General features: G+C 40.5%; 1 protein-coding gene across 1 annotated transcript in view; it reads left to right on the top strand.

The window, feature by feature from the left end:
• The window catches only part of myo1g (myosin IG), a 69135-nt gene that overhangs the window by 41329 nt on the left and 2688 nt on the right, over positions 1-25118 (top strand). Inside the window, exon 22 of the mRNA XM_082521306.1 lies at positions 3158-3315. Within this exon, the coding sequence (XP_082377432.1) occupies positions 3158-3315 (158 nt within the window). The remainder of the gene's footprint in view (positions 1-3157; positions 3316-25118) is intronic.

Here is a 25118-nt window from a genome sequence, read left to right as displayed (position 1 = left end):
AGAGAGAGAGCGCTTGCATGCCAGAGGGTTAAAAACTATCATTATGCAGCAGCGGAGCGGCTAAAGATAGCTGGTGCCATTAGACTCTGGTGCTCAGAATGAGGAATATGAGTCTTATCCAGGTCAGAAACTCAGAATACAGCATTAAAGAAGCAGTGCATCTCTGACTCTCACCCAGGTCACAGCTGAGGTCAAAACCTGAAGCAAAACACGAGCTCTGTACCTCTGACTGGTCAAATTCAGAAAACCTGACTTTAACTGGCGCTTATGTTTACTCAGTCTTCAAAAAATGTTGACAAAATTAAAAACTAAGCATTCACTTTGCATAAACATATTGTAAGCTTAAATAGTTACTGTTAAAACATTTAGTCATTTAAATAACTGATAGAAAGTTAATGGACGTTTCTCACACTGGAGTATTTCCAGTCATTAAACTTTTGATTTGTTTATAAGATAAACTATGTGAAAAATGCTCCTTTTATTTAGAACAGTCAAATGTTCAAAGTAGAAATCAAAGTGAAATTAAAAGACTGCTAGGAAGGAATACTAAAAACAATAGGAACACTGGAAAACTTTACACAACAACACAATCTCACAGCAACAGAGGAGATGGCGAGTTTATATACTGCAGGTGAGCTATTGGCAAATAGTGAACAAGTGGGATTAATCAAGGTGGAGCAGACGATGACCAATGAGGGGGGACAAGGAAAAGGAAGAAATAAAAATGAAAGGAATACACAAGGAGCAGTGATTTCAAAATAAAACAGGAAAGAGCGTGATCTTTGAGGTATAGAAGTCTCCCATAGATACTAATTTACAATTTATTGGGGGACATGTCTTGCTTTTTTGTATTATCTCTCTTTTGAGTCAGTCTTGATTGAATTTAGGTTCGATTTATCTACCATGAAGTCTTCTCATAGGTCAGGGACCTCAAACTCATTTTATACTGCAGGCCACACGCAGCCCGCTTTGATTTTCTGTGGGCTGAACCCGTAAAACTCCAATTTCTGTTGGTGTAAAAAGTTTAACTACAGATTTAATCAAGGATATAAGACAAAAAAAGTGCAATATTCAACATTATTTCTCAGTTTTCCTACATGGTAAAGAAATGCTGCTGTTGTAAATGAAAGAAATCAGTCAGCATGAGTCTTTGAGCTTCAATTGTAAGGAGAAATGTGTAAAATGACAGATATCTATCATTTTATTACTTGTGAATGAGGGAGATTTTTATGGGAAGGAAAAGCTGTAAAACTAGCAAAGAAAGACTTAAAAGTTCAAAATTCCTGCCCTCCTTCACATTTTCCAAAGCCATCCAGCAGGCTGGATTGGGGTCTTTGCCAGGTCAATTCTGGCCCACAGGCCTTATGTTTGACACCCCTAGATTATGTTCCAGTTTAAACCTTAATCATAAGAATAAAGCAGATAATCAAGGCAAAGTATAAAAACTTAAAACAGCCCCTAATGTCTAATGCAGGGTAGTTGCATTTCTTAAATTTGTGACGTTTATATTGTAATTATAAATTGGATATTTTTAGATTTTTTTTGTTGGGTTGACAGAGTGAGCACCTAAAAGATATGGTCTTGTACTGTGCAGCCAAAGTTTGTTTGTCTATTTAGTGAAACTTTAAAGACTGAAGTAAACGATTAACTGAAAAGATCATAAATGAGCCTCATATCAAATCCATCTTGTGTTATTTTAGAGCTGTAATTTAAGCACTGCCACTGCAAAGAGAAGTGCTGCAGATACAATAGAACAAAGTAAAGTAATGTAATTTATAAAATATGTTTGGAACACAGTAAAAAGTATCACGCTGCTAGATCAGCTGTGCAGCTTCCCCTTCACTGAAGGGCAGGTTTAACCAGCGTTTGTCGGTGCTGGGACATCCTGCACATTGTCGTCCCTGCTGGATTAACCTGTATGACTGGAGGCCGTAAGAGGCTTAGTCCACTCTGTCCTTCCATTTGCTTTCTAAAAACCCATGACACTTTCTCTGTTTGCATGTCTCCTCTGGTTTTGTCTTTGACCTATATGGGTCTCTCATAGTCCTTCTTTCATTTGCACCCTGCCGCCTTCCTCTCCCTCCGTTGCGGTAAATCAGTACATTAATTCCAACTGGGTCACAGCTCATGACTTCCCCTTCACTGCACCCACACACGTGCACCTCCAGCTTACATATTCTGAGCAGAAATAATCCGCTGGCTTCATTTATGGCATTGAATTTTTTTGATCCAAGATATGCTGCGCTGTACTGTATTAAACTCACAGGTTTTGTACATTGATGTGATAATCCCTGACAATTTTATACAAATGAATCCCCAATGCTGCAATCTGTGTCGATGAATATTAAAGGTCACTCAGCCTATAGGCAGGTCATGCATGAGGCTTTAGAGGAAGGAGAATTCTCACCTTTGGTCTTTTGCTAAAATAAAAATAGCATTGCAGCGTTTATGAAATACTCCTTTGGAGGTAAAGGGTATGGAGTTCCAATGCCGCCATAATCAGAAAAAATAACAAGCAATTTATCAGTGAAAGCACCAAAATTATTAAAATCTATGTATTCATTTATTAATAAGACCCTCACTAAAGACTATTTATCTGTCAGTGTATCACACCATGCAGCAGACTGTGACAGCACTGAGCAGCTCCTTCAGTGGGAGACTGCGGCACCCACGGTGTGGGACGGAGAGATTTCGCAGGTCTTTCCTCCCCACTGCTGTCAGACTCCATAATAAAGACTTTAACTGATCATGCACACACATCCATACATATGCAATAATACTAAGTGCAATAATCCTTTCTGTCATCGTTGTATTTTTACTCAGTTGTATATAATATTTGTATTTGTATTCTATTTTTATCTTATTGTATATTTATTTTATTTTATTCTACTGTATATAGTATTTTATTTTATTCTATTCTGTACAGCTGTGTACTGTATTTATTCTTATTGTATTCTAATTTTTGCCTCATAACTTTTGCACTGTCCACTTCCTGCTGTGACAAAACAAATTTCCCACGTGTGGGACTAATAAAGGTTATCTTATCTTATCTTATCTTATCTTATCTTATCTTATATTACATGAAAAAGTCATACAAACCATGAGCTCAAGCTTGGATCTGGCTGAGATCTTTCTTTAACGTGTTCTTTCTCCGCAGTTTACCGGAGTGAGCGTGACCACCGGGGTCGACCAGATGGTGGCGTTACACACGTCCTCCCAGGATGACGTCCTGCTGTGCCTGCAGCGAGGCGAGTTGTGCCCCAACCAGGACAGAGTGGGTGAACTGGTGGGAGCGATTGTGGACCACTTCACACGGTCAGTTACAGAGATTTTTTTTTTCTTTGTCTTTTATCCCGCACTCATTTATACTTATGTTGTCAGCCTGTAATGCACATTACCTTCAGGGTAAAAGTACTCAATACTAGCCTGCAGATAATTGCAATGCAAGTATTTGCTCCTAAAGATGACTGAAATGATAATAAACGGCCAAGTGCTGTGGCCTCGGTCATGGTATCTTAAAATGGATTATTCAGTTTGAAATCTGATTCTTTGTTCTCTACAGCTATGTGCGATTACATTACCTTACATCAACATATACTTATTTAACATCTGTGGGGGATTTTCTCCCGGAGCAATGGTTCCTAACCTGACTGTGGGTTATCCTATAAACAGGCGCAAGTCAAACAACTTCTGGCAGAAAATAATTTCAGCCAGAATTTCTAGTATAAATATGCTGTTATAATAATGATGATACATTACAGTTGATACAATGATGATAATGAGGTAAGTGTATGTACAAGTAATCCCTGTCAGCAAAAAACTGCTTCAAATGCTCTGGTTCAGTTTTTTTTTTTTTTTTTATTCTCTTGGCTCTTTATGATGTCACTGAGAGCAGATATCAAGTTATGGTCATCGTACATACATCTCTGACTCTCAGCCCCTCCCACCCGCTGTTTTAACTTTCTATTTGCAAGGGGCAGCCAATCAGCCAAAAAGTTGGATAAAAGGAGAGGCATTGAAACAACTTGTTTTAGACAGTAGATAAACTCAGGGGCTACAACAAGACCAACAACAACAACCCTGCATAAGATAAATAAGCATTATACTGAACTTCTGAATCATGCAAAGTAGGGCTGTACAATTTTGCATAAAATGAGAATCACGATTTTTTTGCTTAGAATTGAGATCACGATTCTCTCACGATTTTCTTTTCCAATATAAATATCTTTGGTCAGGTGATAAGTGATAGCCTCCGTAATTTCTTTGTGCCTGCGGGAGTTCGACGGGTATAGGGAAGCGCTGTATAAGGTTCCCGTTATTGATGTATGGGTGGTTGATCGGGACGGATTTTCTCCTGACACTTTCTTGGCCTTTACAGCTTCGTCATCTCTCACGTGCTCTCCGTTGTTTTTTCCCTGCCAGCTGACTTCTGTATCAGTTCGGTATAAGCCTCCGCCCTTGTCATTTGTTGAGCAGGAAGAGTGAGCACTTGTTTTCATGCAGCTTAAGTCCCGGAACAAAATGCAGTACAATTGTAATTTTTTTTTTTTTTAAATCGTCATTTCGAAATGAGATCGCACATAAGTATGAATTGAGATCGCAATTTTGTAACGATTAATTGTGCAGCCCTAATGCAAAGCATCTTTAGTAGAATCAAGGGATAAAAATATGGAGCTTGAAATGAGCATAATGGGTTTACTTTAAGAAATTATAAACTCACAAGGGTAAAATATAGCCTTTGGGCCAGACATAGCAAACAGGAAAACAACACCCATGAATCAGCCAGTCGATCAGAGGCAGCACCATGCACAGGAATCTGAAGACCAATGATTGCAGGAAGTCTGTACCGCTGTTTAACTCAATTTCAGAGCAATCTGTTTCATCAGTGGTCTATGCAGTGGTATATTTCAGACAACTGGCAAGATGTTAAATATAACCTGGTTTCGATTGAGTTATCCAATGTCTGGCTCTTTGCTTACTTTATTGAAGTCAGTATGGCTCTCTAGGGAGAAATGCTGCCTGCCCCTGCACTAACTGAAGGGGTTCATGGCTCAAAAGAGATGCCACAACACTGCTGCCTTTCAGGAAACGTTTATTTCTACAAAAGAAAATTTACTTGCAAGTGTTGAACACAAATAAGAGAGGCAGGCAGCAACTCCCAACTCATCTAATAATAAGTGAAACTTCAAAAAGCATCTGAGGAATACCGATGCTGATGGAGGAGAGGCGAGGCTCAGCAGGTGTGCCTCCGCAGACAATCAGCACTAGAAGTGAAGCAGAGAAGAGAGCAGGTTAATGAGGATGCAAGAAAACACTAACCAGATGGCGGATGTGTCGGCCCACTGGGGCATGCGTAACAGGGTGCACAGAGTGGTCATCATTCTCAAAGAGATCATCCGCAAATTCAGAAACAAATTTGTTTTCTCATGCTGATAATTCACATCTTTGACATAGGTTTTAATTAGAATAAAACATTCTTCATAAAACTTTTAATGAATTAATCAGCGAGATGAGCCGGCGAAGTGATTGTTCAAAATGAAAACCTGCCGCTTTCCAGGCCTCGGTGTCACATGAAGAAACGACACGGCTTTAGCCCCATTGTTGCCCGCCAAACGTCTCGGTTACAACGAACTCTATTAACGCTGCATAATAATTACGTAAATCATATCCTTGGCATTTATCACTGTCATAGTTGTCGCTGTCTGTGTCCTGCTCTGAATAACTACCGTGAAATGAATCAGTCACGCTGACATTTATCACATTTATCACTCGGATTCCGATTTTTCGTTGCTGTTTAAAAACCTGATTCACATCCACCCGCATTCATCTCTGCCAGACTCCGTTTGAATGGCACGGCCCACGAGTTTTCACACACAGCAGACTGTTTTGGTTGTGCGCGCGTGGGCGGGTGTGTGTTTAAGTGCGGCCGTGTTGTCGTAAGTACTGCCCTCGGAGTCCTCACCCAGTCTGCAGCGATCGATCTCCTGCAAATCCTGCCAGCTTCATGCTGAGAGAATTTTACAAAAATAAAGACATAAACAGTGGAGCTCATATCTGAATTCGTTTCCCTTTTTGTAAAATTCATCACAGACTTTGCATTCTTATAGGTACGACTTATGAAGTTTCTAGAATAACAAAGAATCCAAAAACCCAGGACTGTGATCCCTTCATATAGATTCTAGAGTTGTTTACTGCGTTAGAGGCTGAAATGGTTACTTTTATTGAGTTGTGCTGTGTTGGAAGCCAAACAAAATGCTCTAATCATCATTAAAAACCATGTGATGTGATTTCTGGAATCACTGAGTGCAGATGAAGTGTAGACTGAGCCATCAGCTGACTCACATCAACATGTTTTTTATTTCTTCTGTCCTGTCCGTCGTTTTGTTTTTGCTCTCAGCTCAGAATCCGGCGAGACAGCAGTCGCTCCAGGGTGCATGTGTTTCTGTGTGCTCCCACTTTTATGAGTCTCTCTGTGTGTATGTTCAGCTTCCTGATCCCAGATCCCCGGTGAGGCTTTTGTGGATTTTACGAGTCTTAGACTTTTGGTCTGGGTTTTTTCAGGGGGGGGTGTATGGGTATCTATATCACCAGGGTCCCTGCGGCAGCTGCGTGGCTCTGTGTCGGGGTGCGGCAGGCGTCTCAGGGGGAGTCTGTTTCAGCTCTCCGCCTGTTATTGTGCCACCATCTGCGGTGAATGGAAGGGGGCGCGACCTCAGCTAGGCTACTCATCAAAAGGAGACTCATGAGACAAAGTCAGGGGTGAGATGTGCAAGTGTGCGAGCATGTGCGAGAGGGGGGTGAGGATGACAACACACAGACACACTCCTCTTGTGCTTCCTTCTGTCAGGAAATGGGATGCCAGACTCTGAGAGTCACGCGCACGTCATTTTAGTTTTTATGTTTGGTGGGGAGAACGGTCAGAGGAGGAAACAGTCAATGGAGTGATTGTGACTCCTGCTGCTTTTCCTCGTCTCTTCAGAGTAAGTGAGTAGATCTGTGAGGCTGCCGGTGTTCACAGCTGAGAGAGTTTGCAGTGACACAGTGAGTTGTACAAAACTGGGTCAGAAAAGTCAGCGTTAAAGGCGCAAGGTAAAATCTGACTTCAAAGCCGCTCTGTGTTGTCGGTGAGGATGGCAAAGACAAGCTGTCTGGTTTGCTGTCATGTCACATCCGATTCTCATTCCCTCAGAGGACTGCGCTCTTCCACTCTCTCCTTTCCTGTACATAACCCCATCCTCTCATCCCTGATTCTCTCCTGCTTTCTCTTCCTGTCACCTGGGTCAGAGCTGTCAGTGTGAATGAGCTGTTTGTGTGTGTGTGTTGAGTGTGTCTGTTTACTAAGAGAGAAATACTGTGTATGTGTGTGTTTCTATGTGTTTTTTATTCAGGGGGTTGGACCATCTGCTGGGACAGCTGGGGGAGTATGAGTGAGCTAAAGGCAGGATTTAGGGTATGATCTGCTCCTGCCTCAAAAGATTTAGGAGGATTTTTACTTAAAAGGCAATTTGGGGGTTTATAATCTTATTGATCACGGCCACAGACTCCTTGCAGAATAAATAGAAGTTTGTACAAAATGTGCAGTTTGTTAACATCCTTCATGCAACTTTTCACATATTAGATGCTTTAAATTGACAGTTTTGAACTGACTTTAACAGAACCAATTGTAAAACTCTCAGTCTGTGGATTGATTTCGATATGAAGGATATAAAATACAAAAATACAACTCTGGCTCACTTAGCCCAGAAATTGAGTTTATTGTTCCTCTTATAGAGGAACATTGTTTATTGTCTGTATATATTAAATATATCAATACTTATTTTATGTAAGATAAAATGAACTTTAATCGCTCGATCAAACTGGTTTGGTCCAAAACCCACCCTGACATCATGTACAACTTATTAACTATAGTCTTGAGCTACCACTCATTCCTTTATATTTTGGTGGGAAATAATGAGACTTCAAACAGCAGATGGAATAACTGAAGGGCCAGATTCATCTCTCAGGTACTACGTCAGGTTTTTGCTGGCTGACTTTCAGATACTTTTTTTTTGTTTTTTAGTGCTGCCATTTCTTCTTTTGTCCTCCACATGTCTACATTTCTAATTACGATTTGTTGAGCTATGCCAAGTTTTTGGCTAAAAGCTCTTTGGGAATGACCTTGTTTGTGTAAAAATACAATTTTACACCTGTCAAACTGTGTTACCTTTGGCATTCTTTTAGACTGAGCTAAAGACATGGTGAGATGCGTTTTTGCAACAAGTTCCTCGTAATAAAGTGTCTAAAATTGGTTCAGTGATAAGTTGTGTGTTATGTGTAGAAACAACAATGGTTTATCCCTTGAGTTAGGTGCCTTTTGTATCCTTAAATAACACACAGGTCAGTGTTGAGTAAAATTCGAAAAATCACACACCACTAAACAAAAATGTCTCAAAAAGCATATTGGTCATTTTTTCCCCGCACACCAGGTACAGCGGAATTGGCTCAGTTTGTCCCCGGTATACGTTTTTTGCTTTCTTCTGACCACTACTCATGCTAGGGCCTTCATCTGGGTCGGAATTTTCTCCAGGACCCAGGTCAGATTGGCTACTTTTTCTTTTCATCTCACACTTCTTCGTCTTCTTCGGTTTTACTGGCAGTTGGCAACCCATTTAATTAGAGCAGGTAGCTGTACTGCCCTCTAGTGGAAGAGAATATAATTGTTCTGCCCGTTACGCTGGTCGCTTAGAGTACTAATCAGGTGGAACCACGGCACACCTGATCATTTCTAATGACACATTGGTTGAGAAACACTGTCATAAAGGACATACACAAGATTTTTACTTTATTGCAGAAAGCTGACTGCCTGACTGGTTTTGGTTGCATTGCTGGATTGTGTATAGAAGACTGTATTGTACTGTGTTGTGTTGTGTTGTATATAAGGCTTTTATTAAAGTTGTATCTTTTTATTTTTTAGTTGTTTAGTGTTTCTGTGCATCATCTGTACATATGGTTTTTGACAATAATGCTAACTTTAACTTTGACCGATATACTCAGCTTTACTATCTCTCTGGGTCAGAGGTTCTTCATTGCTAGCTTTGCATTAGCCTGTTTAAGTGGATGCTGTGTGCAGCAGTACAGCATCGATAGATCGATACCTGCCCTGAGCTTAGTATGCACTTGACTGTCACATTTAAAGAAAGTTATTTTTATTCCTCTACTCCTTAAAATTTACTCTGTTTTCCTTCTTTCCTTCCACAGGAGTCAGATTATTGTAGCACGAGTGTGCAGGAAATGACCACGTTTCTTTTCTTTAATGACATATTTGTTTTCGTAACGTTGGTCTAATTACTGGATTTAGTTTGGTAAGATGTTATATTCCGGATATTACTCAACAATCTAAGATCACCCGTTTATTTTCTGATGCGGTTGAACAACATGTCAGTTCAGCTCCAAATTGCTGCGTTGTTTCATGTCGCCTGTAGCTTTTTGTTTTCAGGTTACTCATCAATCCCATCTTGTGAAACAGATACTGTTTTCATATTTAACACTAACACTCGCTGGAACTCAAGGATGAACTGGTGAACGTCACAGTGACCACATGACTGCCCCATTCTTGATAAATGATTTGTCTAGAAGACTTGAAGGGGATTTAACTTCATGTTGCACAACGTCTTGAACTAAAAGATGAGTTTGCTCCACCTTACTCTGCGTACTCAAAGCCCAGTTACAAGCCTCATTCACCCAATTACACACAAACAATGCAAGTCCTTTTTTCTAAACTTAAGCACCTTGCCTAATATTCATGTGCACACTCACACCGACCTCCAACTTTCCAATTGTTATATCACTCTAACCTCCTTATTGGTAGGTTACAGTCTGGAGGTTAGAGGTCTCTGTGATCTAGCAGACTATAAATGTCTATGTTAATGTTTTACCATATAATAATGAAATGATGGCATTTTACATTAAAAAGGTCAAAGGTCAACTTCACATTGACTTTCCATATTTCTGGTGTTTATATAGCACAGTAACTCAGGAACAGAAGGGAGATTTTTTTAATCATATTTAATATATATAGATGCTCAATTTATTGCACTAATCTTTATAGCCCACCTTAATTTAAAGTCTTCACTACCTATGTAATGAAAGTCTTAAACTTTGTAACTGTAAGTAAACCTATGCTTGAATGATTTGTGGAGTCCACAAAGTGTTAAGATCTAGTTTCCTCACTTGCACTCTCCTCCTCTAACTCTTATTTGTTTTCATTTCCTCAGTCTGCTCCTTCCAGACTCTTCTCCAGCATTTTCTCCACTCGTCTCCACATCAGCAGTTTCATTTATGAATATGGAAAGACCTGGAACGATGTTGCATTAATAGCAATCTTCTGGGTCACCCATCCCTTTACAGCTTAGCAAGAATAATGTGCGAGTTCATTAACCCTAAAGTATATGTGAGAGGACTTGTGATTAGGCGTTAATGCCCAGATCAAAGAGAATCACATAGACACACATGCTCACCTGCTAATGATGGACTCGAGGACTTGTTTGACCTCGCTGGACATCAACAGTTTGCCAGTTATTCTAGGTGTGAGAGAAATCAGCCCTCTCATTTCTAAATTCAGTTTTTAGGTCGTGAAAGGCGTCATCCAAGTCCTGAAATAGCCTCCCCTGTTTCTCTGCCTCCCCTTTTTTTTTTCTCCCTCAGTGGCTGTCCTCAATGTGCTCGTCTCACAGTCGGTCCTGCTGGCTGGAGCAACAGGAGCTGCATCTTGTGCTCCAACTCTCCTCGGTCATCTCGTCCCCTCTTTTATGTTTTTGTCCCTAATTTTTTTGTCTCTTAAGATTTTTCCAAACCTGCAGCTTCTGATCAGGTTCTTGTTTTGACTTGTTATTGGAGTTTTGATCAAATGCAAAGTAACTGCAGGAGCAGCTTTTAACCCAGACGGGTGTAAATAATGTATATAAACTCTGACCTATTTCCTTCTCAGTTCCCACAGAGCTGGCAGGTCATGTGCTTCACTGATTTTCTTCATTTAGCCACAAAATCCAGCCTCAGTCGCACTGCTATTTAAAGTTGGTCAAAACGCCTTGTTGACATGTGCAGTGTGTGGTTGACTTCCACCAGCGCAAGTGTGAATGATTCATCCCATGTGCACAAAATCACATGGCACAGCCACACACATTATAGTTCAGCAGCTATAGAAAGAACTGGCATACATTATCCAGGATATTCTTGGTCCCTCTTTTGGGCTTTGACCAGATGCTCGTTTTGAGAGATCAGACACACGGTCTAAATCAGGGGTGTCATTTTAGATTGTTTGCAAGTTCACATAACGAATAACACATATTGTTCCTTTTTTTAATGTAAACAACATTAAGGTCATGGTTCTCAGCTGGAGAAGTGTGGAGTGCTCACTCCAGTTTGCAGATTAGCTGCTTTCAGGCACAGGAGCGCCATTATCTCAGGGTCTTGTTCACAAGTGAGGGGAGTGGGAGGTTCATTCTCCCCTCAACTGTTAATGCTGCCAATTGGTGCAGCTTTGGCAGTGATGCCGCTACCACACTGAACTGTTGTGGTGGAGAGTGAGCTGGTCATGAAAGCGAAGCTGTTGATTTGCATTCATACCATCACCTGTGGTCATAAGCTGTGGGTAGCGACTGAAAGAATAAAATCAAAAGTGCAGAAATGAGTTTCCTCTGGAAGGTGTATGGGCACTCCCTTAGAGATAGGCTGAGGAATATGGTCATTTAAGGCCAGGGGACTCAAAGTAGATCTGCTACTCCTCCACACTGAACAGTCCCAGTCCAACTGGGAATAGATTCCAGGGCAGACTCGCGACACACTGAAGAGATTACATGTCTTGGCAGGCTTGGCAATTTCTCAGCGTTCCCCCACAAGAGCTGGAAAAGGTAGCAAGGAAGTGGGACATCTGGGCTTCTCTCTCTGTTAATTATGCTACACCCGCAACCTGGCTAAGCTGCAGAAAATGGATGTTTAAGCACAAAAATGTTCACTTTTAATAATAAATGTAAAAGTTATTATGATAAGTCTGAGTTGTCTTTAGGGAAAATAAGTGTAATTTACAAGTTTAATTTCATATATATATATATATATATATATATATATATATATATAAATAATTGGTTTTAACCTTTGTTTTCACAACAATAGACACTATATTTGGTAGTGTTCATATGATTGCGTTCAGCATCTGGATAAACTTATTTAAAAAATCAACAGAAAAGACTGAGAGCCAGTTAAATCACTGACTACAGGCAGTGTGTGCGGCGCATGACAGACTTACAACAACAACAAATTTGTTGTTTATTTGGACTCTCCAGTTTAACAGACTGTATGCGATGAGACTTCAGATGAAACACGTGACTGTAATGTCTTTGAAAAAGCTTCATTTATCCATTTTAGAGAGTGACTCACAAAAGGCCAATTCAAAGAGCATTAATGTTACAGGAAGTTGGTAATACAATATCTCTCCTTCTCCCTTGCCCTTCTGGATGGCACTTCAGCCACTGGCAAACCGTGTAGGAAAACCATGTGACTTTCATTACAGGCAGGCATAGTCACGCATTTGGTATCACATTATGTTCAGGAAATCATTTAGCTGTAATCATCCACACATTATTGTGTTTCTGCTAAATTGCTGCTTAGTATAGACTTAAGAGGATACCTGTAGCAGGGTTCACATTCAGGGCACAGCTCAGAATATGGGTTACAACATCACCATAAACCTTTTGTTTTTACTCTGTTGTTACCTTGTGCATGGGGTAATGAAGTTGAACTCAAACGCAGCTTCAAACTCGTATTTAAAATGTAAAGGCGTTGTCTGAACCTGCCTTAAATTACAGGGTGACCAGTGAGTTAGACCTGAGGAACAACAAGGAATTAGGACTGTAAAATGTCTGGGTTATGTGGTGAAAAACAAGATTAAAATCTACTAACTGTCCAGTTTAAACGGCTTGTTTAGACCCCAATGATCTCATCCAGATGCTCCTCCGGAATGACTCCATTCCTTGCCTTTTTAAATGCTTGTCCGACACTCTTTAGAGGAAACTCACTCACAAACAACAACCTTAGAACTTGAGATTCTTGAACTCCTCCACTTGGGGCAAGAGCTGTTTCCCAAACTCGAGTGGACATTTAACCTTTCTCCTACAGAGATCCATGGCGTCAAGGGTGTGTCCACACAAGAGCAATTCGCTGGTCGCCTGTCACTTTGTAGCTAGAAGTCAGTAGCTGGCAGACATTCCAGGCTCAAGTTGCCTAGGTAACCTTCTCATATAATTACCATGTTGAAATGTTTCAGTCAGTGGCATCGTTTATTCTCACTGGTAGTTGCTGATAGTTCAATCGCTTGCCTTGAACTTGAGAAAAGTTTAACCCAGAACTTGGCAACTTAAGATCACCAGCAGTAGTTTTACCCATTCATACTTGAAGTCACTGAATGTCGCAGAGTTTCTGCTGTTTCCCGTTGTCACATCACTGCTAGTCGTTTCAGTGTGGATGCGCTTTTTGACTTGGAGGTGCTAATTTTCCTTCTTGCTACTTCACACTGAGCTGCAAACTGCTCTAGCCTGAGCTACTGTAGATGGTAATGTTCAATGAAGCCAGAGGGACAATGTGAAGACTTAGGCCTGTTTTTCACCACTTTGACTGCACCAAGAAATTCTGTCAAAAAAATGGCTACCATGGTGAAGCCCAGCAGGAACGAGTCTGACTTAGTGTCAGCAAGACCAAACAGACTCACTACAGGTATACCAAATGGACCGAATACCCTTTAACAACAGGCCCAGTACAGAAAACTCCTTAAAATAATGATGTCACAGAACTTTATGGCAAAGTTTCTAAATTCTCGTATTTGAGTTTACTACCTGATGGTGTTCACACAGTGCAGTTAGAGTGCATATTGTGTATTTGCACTACTGGTTCTGTCAGGTATTTCTTCCTAACACAGCCGTTCTGGTACTATGTGCTTTCAAAGTTTTTCTTTGGCTCCCCTCTTGTGTTTTAGTATTTTGTACTTTTGCACGTGTCCCCTGTGTTTCTGTGCCTGTTTCTTATTTATTTCTTGGTTTGCTTCTCTGCTAGTTTGAAGTCTTTGTTTTTCGCCCCCTTTTTAATTGGCTGTCTCTCCCTGATTTGTTTCTTTTGTTCTTTATTTCCCTTTCCGCTCCATGTGTATATATAACCTTCTCTTCCCTGACTCCTTTGCTGTCAGGACATCTGTTTGTTTCTGTTTGTTTGCCTACCTGAGTTTGCAGCCCATGTTCTCTGACTTCTTGTCTCTCCTGTGCTCCTCTCGTGTTCCTGTTTTCCTGTTTTGGTTTTGGTCTATTTTTCTGAAAAGACAGTTCAGTTTTCCCTCTTGGAATATTAATATTCTGTTTCAACTTTTATTATTAAGGTAGAAGTTTACTGTTCTTTTCCAGTATTTTTATTAAAGAGTAACTTTAAAGAGATACGTCTAATGAAATCATATAGATGAGAGAGTGGAAAATAACTCACTCACTCACTGGTATAACTTGCAAATATATTAACCATATTTTTTTAAAGTCTGAGAAAGAAAATGAGGGAAAACATTATTCGCCCCCCTTTAAAGCTTGCTTTTTGCTGCTTTACTCCTGTCTGATTTGTGTCCTGCATATTTATCCGCATGCTGGGCACAGTGTGTTTGCAAATGTGTCCATGTGCACTGTTTGTATTCACTTTTGTGTTTCTCATGAAAACATCTTGTTCCTTCCTTGTTCCTCTTCTCTCTCTTGTCACCCCCACCAACTGTGCATCCCTAACACTTGTTCTGCCAGAGGTCTCTACATGTTAAAAGTGAATTCTTCCTCCCCTCTGTTGCCGAGTCTGCTCGTTGAGGTTTTCTTTGAAACCGTTGGCTCTTTATGATGATGAAGAGATGGCTGTTGTTGTGAGCCAGTGTTATATAAATCAAACTGTATTGGATTGAATTAAATTGAAAGCGGCATGAATGCAGATGAAGGAGATACTACAGTACAGCCGTGAGATGTTTTCGAAACATCAAGTGTGCTGTGAAAGATTTAGACAAAGTGAATACTACATCATGCTTTCCTAATGAGCGCCTTCTCACACATTTACATCAAAGACAACATCAGCGGAGGAGCAGGTTTATGAAGACGTTGGCTCCTGTTCGTTTAACTTTTAAAGCCTCCTGGGTGCACTCAGACTGAGCCACTGACCTTGAAACTGCATCAAAAGGCCTCTTTGTGGATTCAAACGGCACACGTGCTGCCTCCAAATCCTCCTCCGAGTGCAACAAATGGATTCCTCACAATCATTTTCATTCTTCACTACAATGTTGCTTTAGTGCCAACTACTAAACCGTAATAAATGAAATGTTTTTAACAAAGCACATGATTGGCTGTTTGTTTTATCGTCGCTCAGCTGAAGATATCTGCACCAGTACGGGTTCAGTAGCAGGCATGACTAAGAGTTGCCTATCCAGTGACAAATGTTCCTGCTGCATAAAAACCCCTGATAAAGTTCGACCGCCTTATCGATAATCAATTTGAGGAGACGCTGGGCTCTTGCTTTGTGCGCTCCGTCATTGACTCTCTCTTAAACGGATTTGCTCTTATCTCAGAAACATGTCTGTTGTCCCGAGAATTAATCAGGACCAGGAAAATTATTTAAGTGCCTTTCACTCAGTGATTCAAGCCATGTGCATGAGCCAGTTTTAAGTCTGCAGAGTGTTGGCGTCGCATCTTAAATCATATTTTATCCATTCGGAGAAGTCGCTCTGTATGCATCAACTCTGCTGTTCTTACAGTATGAATCACTTTTTTTTTCCCAGAATGCCCCCCTGCTGAGGCTCACCATGCAGGGTGCAGCCAGTTAAGATAGGCCCACTGTTAGCGATGATGCTGATGGTTATCATAATGGATGGGTGGTGATGATCAACGCTATGACGCTAAAGCGAACCCTGCAGGATGGTCAGCTCCCCGCCTGCCCATACCCGAAGACTTGAGTGGCCTCAGCCCCCGTTGTCCCCGCTGTGGGGGCTGCAGATGATGCTGTTGCCCCAGCGATGGTTGCCAGGCAGCTGGGGAAGTGCTAATTAAGACTGCAAGGGGAAAACTGGAGGATTGTGAGGACAGAGTGTCAAATTCTGAGAAGAAGATGGATGGGATAGAAGATTGCAAAGAGGGGGAGACAGCAAACAGGGTCATGTTAAGTAATGACAAATAATTAATCGTAACCGACTGATGTTATGTAATGTGTGTGTGATCTATACAAAAAATGTAGCGTTGAAGGGAATGCCTGTTATCTGAGTAGCTTCAGGAAGTTTACTGCTCCAAACTAAGAAGTGGTTTAGCTGTGCATCTTGTTTTTACACTTTTTTGTTTTACAGACTATTGGCATCTTGCACCAAAACAAGTCAGTCCCCATAGTGTAAGGCTCTGTGGGTTATGTTATATTTCAGAGGTTAGGTTTCTGGTTAGTATTGTATATGTCAGTTCCTGTTTAGTGTCTTTACTTGCGTATTGACTGCGTGTGAGCTTGTGTTTGTAGTGTGATGTCTTTAGGTGTCTTTGGGTAGTTTTTTGTTCTGTGTATGGCTACAGTCCAAAAACAGGTGACATGATGATGTCTGTGTGCATCTAGCCACAAAAATAAACTACAAGTCCATTGACCACGCGTGTGTGCTGGATCTCCTCCAACTCATTGACGTGTTGACGATTGTCCATTTTGTATGAACATTTTAGCAGGCTGGGCAGGGTGTGAACAAACCATTGGGTTACTTTGCCTTTTCAGTGCAGGCCATCCAGCAGTATGCATTCGCTGTGCACAAAATGAGCATGTTTCTGGTCACCCATTTGAACTGATGTTCTGCCTTCTGGCTGGGACTGTGGGTTCGGCCAATCAAAATTGCTGTTTGGCTCTGTAACATTAAAATCTGCTCGGCTTGAATCCAAAGTTACAGAAGCAAAACTTGAGATTTGTGGTGAAATTGTGAGTTGCGTACAGAGGTCAAAACAGTACTTAAGTGCTCTTGAGCTGAATAAAAAGCCTGAGAGGCTGAAATTCAAATTTGCTATGGTTTTTCCTTTTTATGGGTAGCATTGCAGGTTATTTTGATCACCCTGCTTACACGATGTGTTTCCCTCTGTTTCTTTGTGCTAAGCTAAACATTTTCAGATGTACTAAACTCACAACAATATGGGACCAGTTTTAACATCATGAACCAAATACACGGTTTTATAAATGGCAAACTTCTCCTTTAATCCCGTTTCCAATCACAACCGAGTGTTCATACTGTATTCAGTTGTGCAGCTTCAACTGGATACAAAGTGAATGGGAAAGAAACAATTAAATGCAAATATGTCCAGGGTGGCAAGAAGTGTTGTGAAAATGCTTCTGCGTGATCTAAAATTTTTCCCACTTGCATGAAAATTTTATTTGTGAATCTTTTTCATAAAAACACACAGACCAAAGGAAAAGGAGAGTGGGAGAGGAAGTAACCAAGAGACTTTAAGTTCAGTCAGATTAGCTGAACATAGACAGACTATATCTTGTGTAGCCCATAAATAGTTCACAGTCTGCGAACTAAAGCATCTCATCTTGGTCGTCCAACATGCCTTCATCAGTTTTGTCTCCTCTTTGGACCTGGAGTTCCTTTAGAGCATGCTCAGATTTTGCTCTGCTCGGTCAGTCTGTGCACACCTGTGTAGTTCAAGAACCAGTTTTTCCTAAACCCGAGGATTCAGATAAAGAAATTGCCAGAGAAGAAGAAAAAGAGGAAACCTTTCTGATCTTTTGCACAGTGCAAAAAGTTCTCATTAACAGTGTCTGATGGAAGGTGCCGTTACATGACTTCAGGTGTCAAGCTGTTGTTTCTTTTGCAGGTTTCTGCCTGATCTTTCACACACCCAAGTGTTATCTGCAGGCTATGTGTGTTCATGTGTGTTTATGTGCGGTGGAAGCGGAAAGTGAAAGTTATGGCTGCACAAGAGAATTTGTGTGTTTTGACAGTCTGATGTTGTCTAGGGTCTGTGGGATCATTAGGAGCAGACGTTGTCGCTCTCTCTGCTTGTTATCTAATCTGACAGGCCTCTGATACAAGCTCTTTACTTCAGAGAATTAGCAACAACCAACAGACGCTGCATTTCCTCCTTTATTGTGTACTTTTTGGGGTTTCTTTAAGCAAAATACTATGTTTTGTTGTTGCAGCTCGACAGTTTGAGACTTCTTGAGTTAATTAAGATTTTACATAAACTGCACAGTGTAAGATTAGTCGTGGTGACGAGGGACAGATGGGCAGATGACAGATTGGGAGAGGATAAATTAAAAATCCTCACAGGGGTCATAGTATATGGAAGGTGGTGCACAGTCACATAGGGGCAAAGGCACAAGTGGCTTTTTTGAATACTTGAATTTACCTTTAAAAACTGCACAACCTGACTTTACAGTTGTCACAGGTCTGACACTTCAACAGTTCATCACTCCTTCTGGTTCCCACCTGGAGACAGCTTGCACAGTTTGCCTGTGGTGGCTCTTTGTCCAACGTCTGTGACATTCAGAAGTTGCCTCACAACAAACATTCGAGAAAACCAAAAAACAACAACACTAAATACAAATCCTAAAAATCACAGTATCACTGTCGTAACATACGATAACATACGTTGAAATGGAGACTCAGCGATGGTGTATCTTGCTGCCACATCGTTTTTAATTGGTCATTTGATTCGACTCTAGAGGGCTAAACCACTTACACTTAAAACTGTATAAATATTTATAGCGAAGTTCATGAGCTCAATCATTAATTTCAGGTCACACTGAAACACTGAACATTATTTTTAAGTTATGGTCCCCATTAGACTTAAAGTATGGTAAACCTTTTAAGATCATTGGCTAAGGATCAGTTAGTCACAAGTCATTAGCCAGTGAGCATGCAGCCACCATCAGATCTCGCCTTACACGTCATGTCTAGTTTCATTTGTGACTGCATCCATCTTTTAGGGTCACAGCTAGTCACCATGATACCATCGCAGCACAGCAACATTGATGGCATCTGTTATGTTTTGCATCACCTCAGATGGAGGTGTTGACTTCTTTTGTATAGACATAAATTTAGCTGTCAGTACCCACACTGCCACCTTAAAGGCACAACAGAAAAAGTGAATCCACATGGTGTGGAAGGTGCTTTAGTTTAATGTAAGGCTAAAAAAAACAGTCCATCTACTATAAACTCTCAAGCACATGGTGTCTGTGAAAATTCTCAGTCATCCAGGTCAACGTAGTCTAAGGAGCTTGGAAAGAAAAGCGTCTGGACTTCTTTGAGTTGCTTGAAGACGTTTCACCTCTCATCCGAAAATTGGATTGGGAAACTCCCACTGGGTTTAAATCTGGGACTCTCCACCATTTGACCCTTAGAACTGAAGAAGCTTCTCGGATGAGAGGTGAAACGTCTTCAAGCAACTCAAAGAAGTCCAGACGCTTTTCTTTCCAAGCTCCTTAGACTCTCAAGCACATGGTTTCTAGTCAGCATGTGAATTGAAATCAAAGCTTTCTAAAAATGCAAATCACACTTATGATTTAATGTTTTAGGAAGTTATTTAACATAAAGCTGTTTGATGAACTTCAGATCTACTCGCCTTATGCGAATAAAAAATAGATGTTGTTAGTGGTGAAGTTTGGGGGATATTCTGAATCAGATGCTTCCATTCAGCTGATTATCTTATTAAGCAGGCTGATTTGCATCCATCCACAGCTGTAACTATAAGTCGTGGTGGCGCAGCTACGATAAGTTTGTTTGATAGTATTAGTTACAGTTTATTTGGCCATAATAAAATAGCTGATATTCATCCACCATAGACATGCGTTCTTTTTCCCAGTCATAGTTCTGTCAATGCGTGTATAGACTGAGGTCTTCTCTCCAGTCTGTTTTAGTGAAACTAACAGTTGATATATGTATTCATCAGCTCCAAGTCTTGATGGCAGAGCGGTGCAGACACACAGGCTCATAAACATAAATGCAGGTGATGTTTTAATCATACTGTGCATATCCCATACAAGTGTGTCATGCTTCTGTCTCCTTGGGACAGATAATCTTTTTATTGTTCAGCAGTTACATTTTAATTATCAGTCATGATTTAATCGTGGTTGCTGTGTCACCGCTTGTCCCTTGGAGGCACTGATCCCCGTTTTCTATTTAAAGTGAAGAGAAGCTTCTGATAATATTATAAAATATTCAGTTTACTGAGCAGTGTCCTCCAGCAGGACAAACTGTTTCTAAAGAAAACTGTGTAAAAAGACATTAGAAGCATCTTTTATCTGTGTTGGCACATTACTCCCTCTGAGCTATGCTGCATGGGAGTGTTGTTGTTGATCTGATTTTCCTACAGTGGCACACACAGCATCAGAAGCCCTGTGTTTCAGCAGGCTCACTGGCTATTCATCACCACACATGCAGCTCAGCTGTAAATGAAATGGCCTGTAAGTCTCCATAATGGAGACACCAGCGGCATGTACTCACATCGGATTATCAGCATCCAGCATCATATTGGGGATGACAGGGAGAAATCCTAGAAAAAGCTGAAGAGGGGGAGGAGGCAGAAAAAAGGGGAGATGAGATGAGGAGTGGAGGGTCCAAGGGCTCCTCCAGGAGCTGCTGCTCGTCCCAGTTCTGTCTGCACCGTCGTCTCCATGAATTATTTGACTGCAGCATGAGAACGTTTTTGCAGACAGGAGCCTGTGGACCATGTTTATATACCACATCCCACTGCTCCCGTACAGACTGTCTCCTAATATGTGTCACTGATTTTATGATTTCCATGGAGGACATTTTGAACTCAATACCAAAGGGGAGATGTTCATAAAATAAGCTATCACAATGACAACTACGATGGGTAGTTTGCAGAGGGGAATCTTTACATCTTTGTTTGAAAATATGTGAAAAAATTGTATATATAAAAAAAGATAGATGGAAAATTATTATTATAATTAAACAGCTTTTCACTCCTCCTGTCATAGGCAGTGAGAGCAGCACGTGTAACCCTGCTAACGCTTTCCAATCACGGTGACTGTTTTAGCCACACAGCGTTCACAACAACCTGAGGTGTGAGTCTTCTTCATGAGAGGAAAGAACAAAAGACGACTGGTTCTGTTCATTACCAGCTGCATATTTTTTATTTGTGGACTGTGATAGAGGAGCTTGTCCACAGCTCAAAGTTAAAATAATCTTTATTTACTTTATTCTAAGCCTTGGTGCAGCACCTCAGTTTATCAGAGACAAGCTGCTTTAGCTTCTCTCTGTATGAACATTTGGAAAACATTGGTTGGAGACGGTGGCCCAAACAAAATTATTGCGACCTTGTTCAGTGAGCTTGCAGTCTTGTTGAAGAAGGTGACCAGATGTGACCTGTCCTCAAAGTGAGTTTGGTGCACTGATAAAATGGCAATAAGACTGAGTCACACTAACATCAACACATTACATGCAATGGGGTGTGTCATAATATGTCTTAACCGTCCAATCATAAACAGAAATGTCTTTAATCTTGTTATCATATAGAAATATAACCCAAATAGTCTGCAACCAGTTGAATCACCTAAAGAGACGCAGCACAGACGAGTGTTTCTTATTGGTGCAGTATGACTCAGATTGATAGCATCGTGTTGGTATTCCCTGGGTTTATAAATAAGATTTGAAAACCTTTCTCAGTCTTTCGGAGAGTGATTACAGCCAGTCTGATTCAGGGCACAATTGTTTGGAGACCAGTTGTCTTCCACCAGTTGACCTGTGCAGTCACTTTACAACCAAGTGGTCACTGCAGCAGCTTGCAATCAGTTTCCCTAAGCAAAAAAAAACTTAATGCAGTCATCAGGCAACCTGCCGCTTTAGCCTAGTAGCAAGGAAGTTGTCATCCTACTGACAGAGCTATAATTTAACTATCCTCTGACTAACTGCCCCTCCTGCAGGTAAAGATGCTCACAGATGATTACATTAAATACATCAGCTCTTATTGACATCATACAGAGCCAAGAATAGAAAAAAACTGAAACTTAGCAATCATTTTTTTTAATAAACATGCTGGCCTCTTTTAGCCATGTTTAAATTGAACAGCCTTTTTAGACCTTATATATAACAGAAGATAAGAAAAAAAGCCAATCCCAACAGGTTCACTTTTATGTCAAGGTCGACCTGCATTTCTGGGCCTTCTTTTTATTTTCTGCACAGTACAGACAGAGAATGCTAACATCTAATATTGAAGGTTTTCAAAGAGAATAAAAGAATCAAACCTTCACCCAAGTAAACTCAGGCCACAAGAGCTCCTCAAACCACTTAACTGTCTCTGTCTTGGGGGGGGGGGTTGGCATTTTGTTGCTCATTAATAGATGTGAGACAAGATTGGAAACATCTGAAATCAATATTCATGCGACCTTACACAAGAAAACGAATCAAATCAAATTAAAGCCACCATGTTGTTTATTTTCCGCTACATTTAATACAGCTCCTCTCTCACTCTCACTCTCGCTCACTGCTGCTCTCATAAATCAGGGCTGATAGGAGAGCATCTGTGATTTTGTGGTGATATTTTCAAACATGCCAGAAACTTCCGAGCGAATGAGGATGCATTTCTGGCTACTGGGCAACAGGTTTGTGCAAGAATTTGGCCAGAATCTGGATTGTTTGTCTGAGCAGTTTGTCTGTTTTAAAAAAACAACTGTTAAATAGTTGTAGTCTGAATTACTCAAAACTACAAAATTATTGTGAGAAGCTTTAATATATTAAAAAAACTATCCAGCAGTCCATAACTGCAAAAAACAATACATCAAAACAAACTAATCATTCATAAGGGTGTTGTCTAAAGGGTGGGTGTAGGTAAATGAAACAGTTTGGTTAGGGCAGGGTCATGGTCGTGGTAATTGTTGGTTAAAGGCCACAGGCTGGACACCACAGTGTCAGACATTGACGGTTTGGTTGTACACCGATCCATCCACCCCAAACTGCTTCCTGGGAGGTTTGGCTGTAATGTAACAACATGCTTTGTGCAGCTTTAAAGCATCATTTAAGTTGGAAAAAAATGGAAATGTGTTGAGAAATCGTGCACTCGGTCAGTGACTTCTATCTGTCCCAGTCCGCAGTTACTTCTTTAATCCTCTTGTGCACCTTGAGAGAATGTCTTCCCTGCTATGTACGTTATCTAAAACATGTTATGTAGACTTAAAGATGGCTAATCTGTTCTTTTTTTTTAATGAATTTGCAAAGTGAGGTCCTCCAATGACCTCCTAGTTAAAGGTGGTTCCCCATCTAGTGCTTGTGAACATTAAATGTTTGCACAAGCAACATCTGGGCCGATTTCTATTGGTGGAGGACAGTCTGGTTATTGTGGACAATCTCAGCCTTAAAACAAAATTCTCTTGCTGCAGCAGAAAAATTCACAGGCCTCTGCAGCCTGTCATCCACTGTCCTCAGGCGCAGCCAGAGGCTATTCTCAATGTGCGCTGCCGGAGTTGGGTTTCACTTCTGGTAGTGCTACGATGAGGTCAGCATTGTGCACAAATTAAAAAAGCTCTCTGGAGGTCAGTGGGTTTTTGTGTCAGGTTTATCATAGTCCAGCAGGGCTGGACAGCTGGTTTGGGGGTTCAGCCAGGCAGGGTTGGCTTGGCTGAGAAAAAAACAGCAGGGCCACACCTGTTGGGGTGATTCATGATGAATAGCATCACAGCTCTGGAAAATTGCAGTGACTGAGGTCAAACTCTTTTAGAAAGAGCACAGCAAATAATGCATCTGCAACTTTAAAAATAGAGATCTCAGTTTCCGTCAGAAAATTCAAGAAATATGTCCCCACTGCTTGACTTGAAGCATATTTTTAAGCAATTTGATTACCTGATCCAAATATGAGGTTTTCCACCGGATAATCTTTTTGTTTTATTCAGAATGCGGCTGCATTTCTCTGTAATTGTCTGTTATGGTTTATTACATTAAGCTATCACACCTCTGATAGCTCAATGTGTTTAATGAGTTTTTTTTAGTTATAAAAGAGTGACCGTGCTTCATTTTCTCTTATAAATGTTATAATATAAGCGGCTAATACAGGAAATTAAGCCCTTTTACCTTCAAAGCAAAAGTTTCACTTTTTTAACATTTTGGCTACAGCACTAAGACATATGTTGTCCATTGCAATTTTTTTTCTAGTTCAACTAGAAGTTAGCAAATGTGTTTGCAGACAACCCGCTGTCTTCCATGCAAACCATGAAGAACCTTGACAATCTGCTAGACATTAAAGTACAGGGAAAAGGAGGTTTTTGGTGAAGCACTCTTATTATTTGGCCTAGTGACAACCAGCAACCACTCACCAACCCATCAGGGAGTACACACATGCACGCAATGCGCCTCTGACATCACATGAGAAACCTGAATACCATCAGCTAGGCTAAACAAAAACTTCATGATTAGTTTATAACAAATGAATTAGAAAATTAATTTGCTGAACTAGCTTATTTGCTAGCTGAACTAGCTTATTTGCTAGCTGAACTAGCTTTTTTGCTAGTTCAGCAAATCAATTCATTTGCTAAACTAGCAAATAAGCTAGTCTAATCATGTTGGTTAGCTATAGTAAAAACTTGACAACCAGTTCCATGAAAATGAAAGTTAAATGTATTTAATGCTAATCATCATCTTTAAATGTTCAATACAGACTTGTCTTTGCTTTGAAACAATTCAAACAAATGAGGTAAAACTGAAAGTTCCAGCAAATACTACTTCCAGAAAAAAAACATTTTTCTTGCTTGTCAAAGACAAACTTGAGTATTCATGAACCTGAGCCTAATTGGAGGCAAAAATATTTGTCCAAACAATGTTGGATCAGGACATTGCAATATATGCAATCTAGTGCCAGGGGGCAAAGCCTCAAATTATATTTAATATGCAGGATAATTTTTTTATTGTACTTTTAACCGACTTTATGGGAGGTCCCCAGAGTTTGGTGAAGGGTTAAAACACAATGCACACACAAAAACCTAGCACTTCCAAAACAAAAGCATTACCGCACACTTATAATCCAGTTCACCCTATTCCTATCTCTATTCCACTAATGTACATAGCGTTATATATTTATATAACACTATAATAAACTGCATATTTAAACTCTAAG

This window comes from Aulonocara stuartgranti (genome assembly GCF_965226115.1).
Source record: "Aulonocara stuartgranti genome assembly, chromosome: 22".
NCBI lineage: Eukaryota > Metazoa > Chordata > Actinopteri > Cichliformes > Cichlidae > Aulonocara > Aulonocara stuartgranti.
The sequence above is the reverse complement of the archived record's forward strand: the minus strand, read 5'-3'. Positions and strand labels throughout refer to the sequence as shown.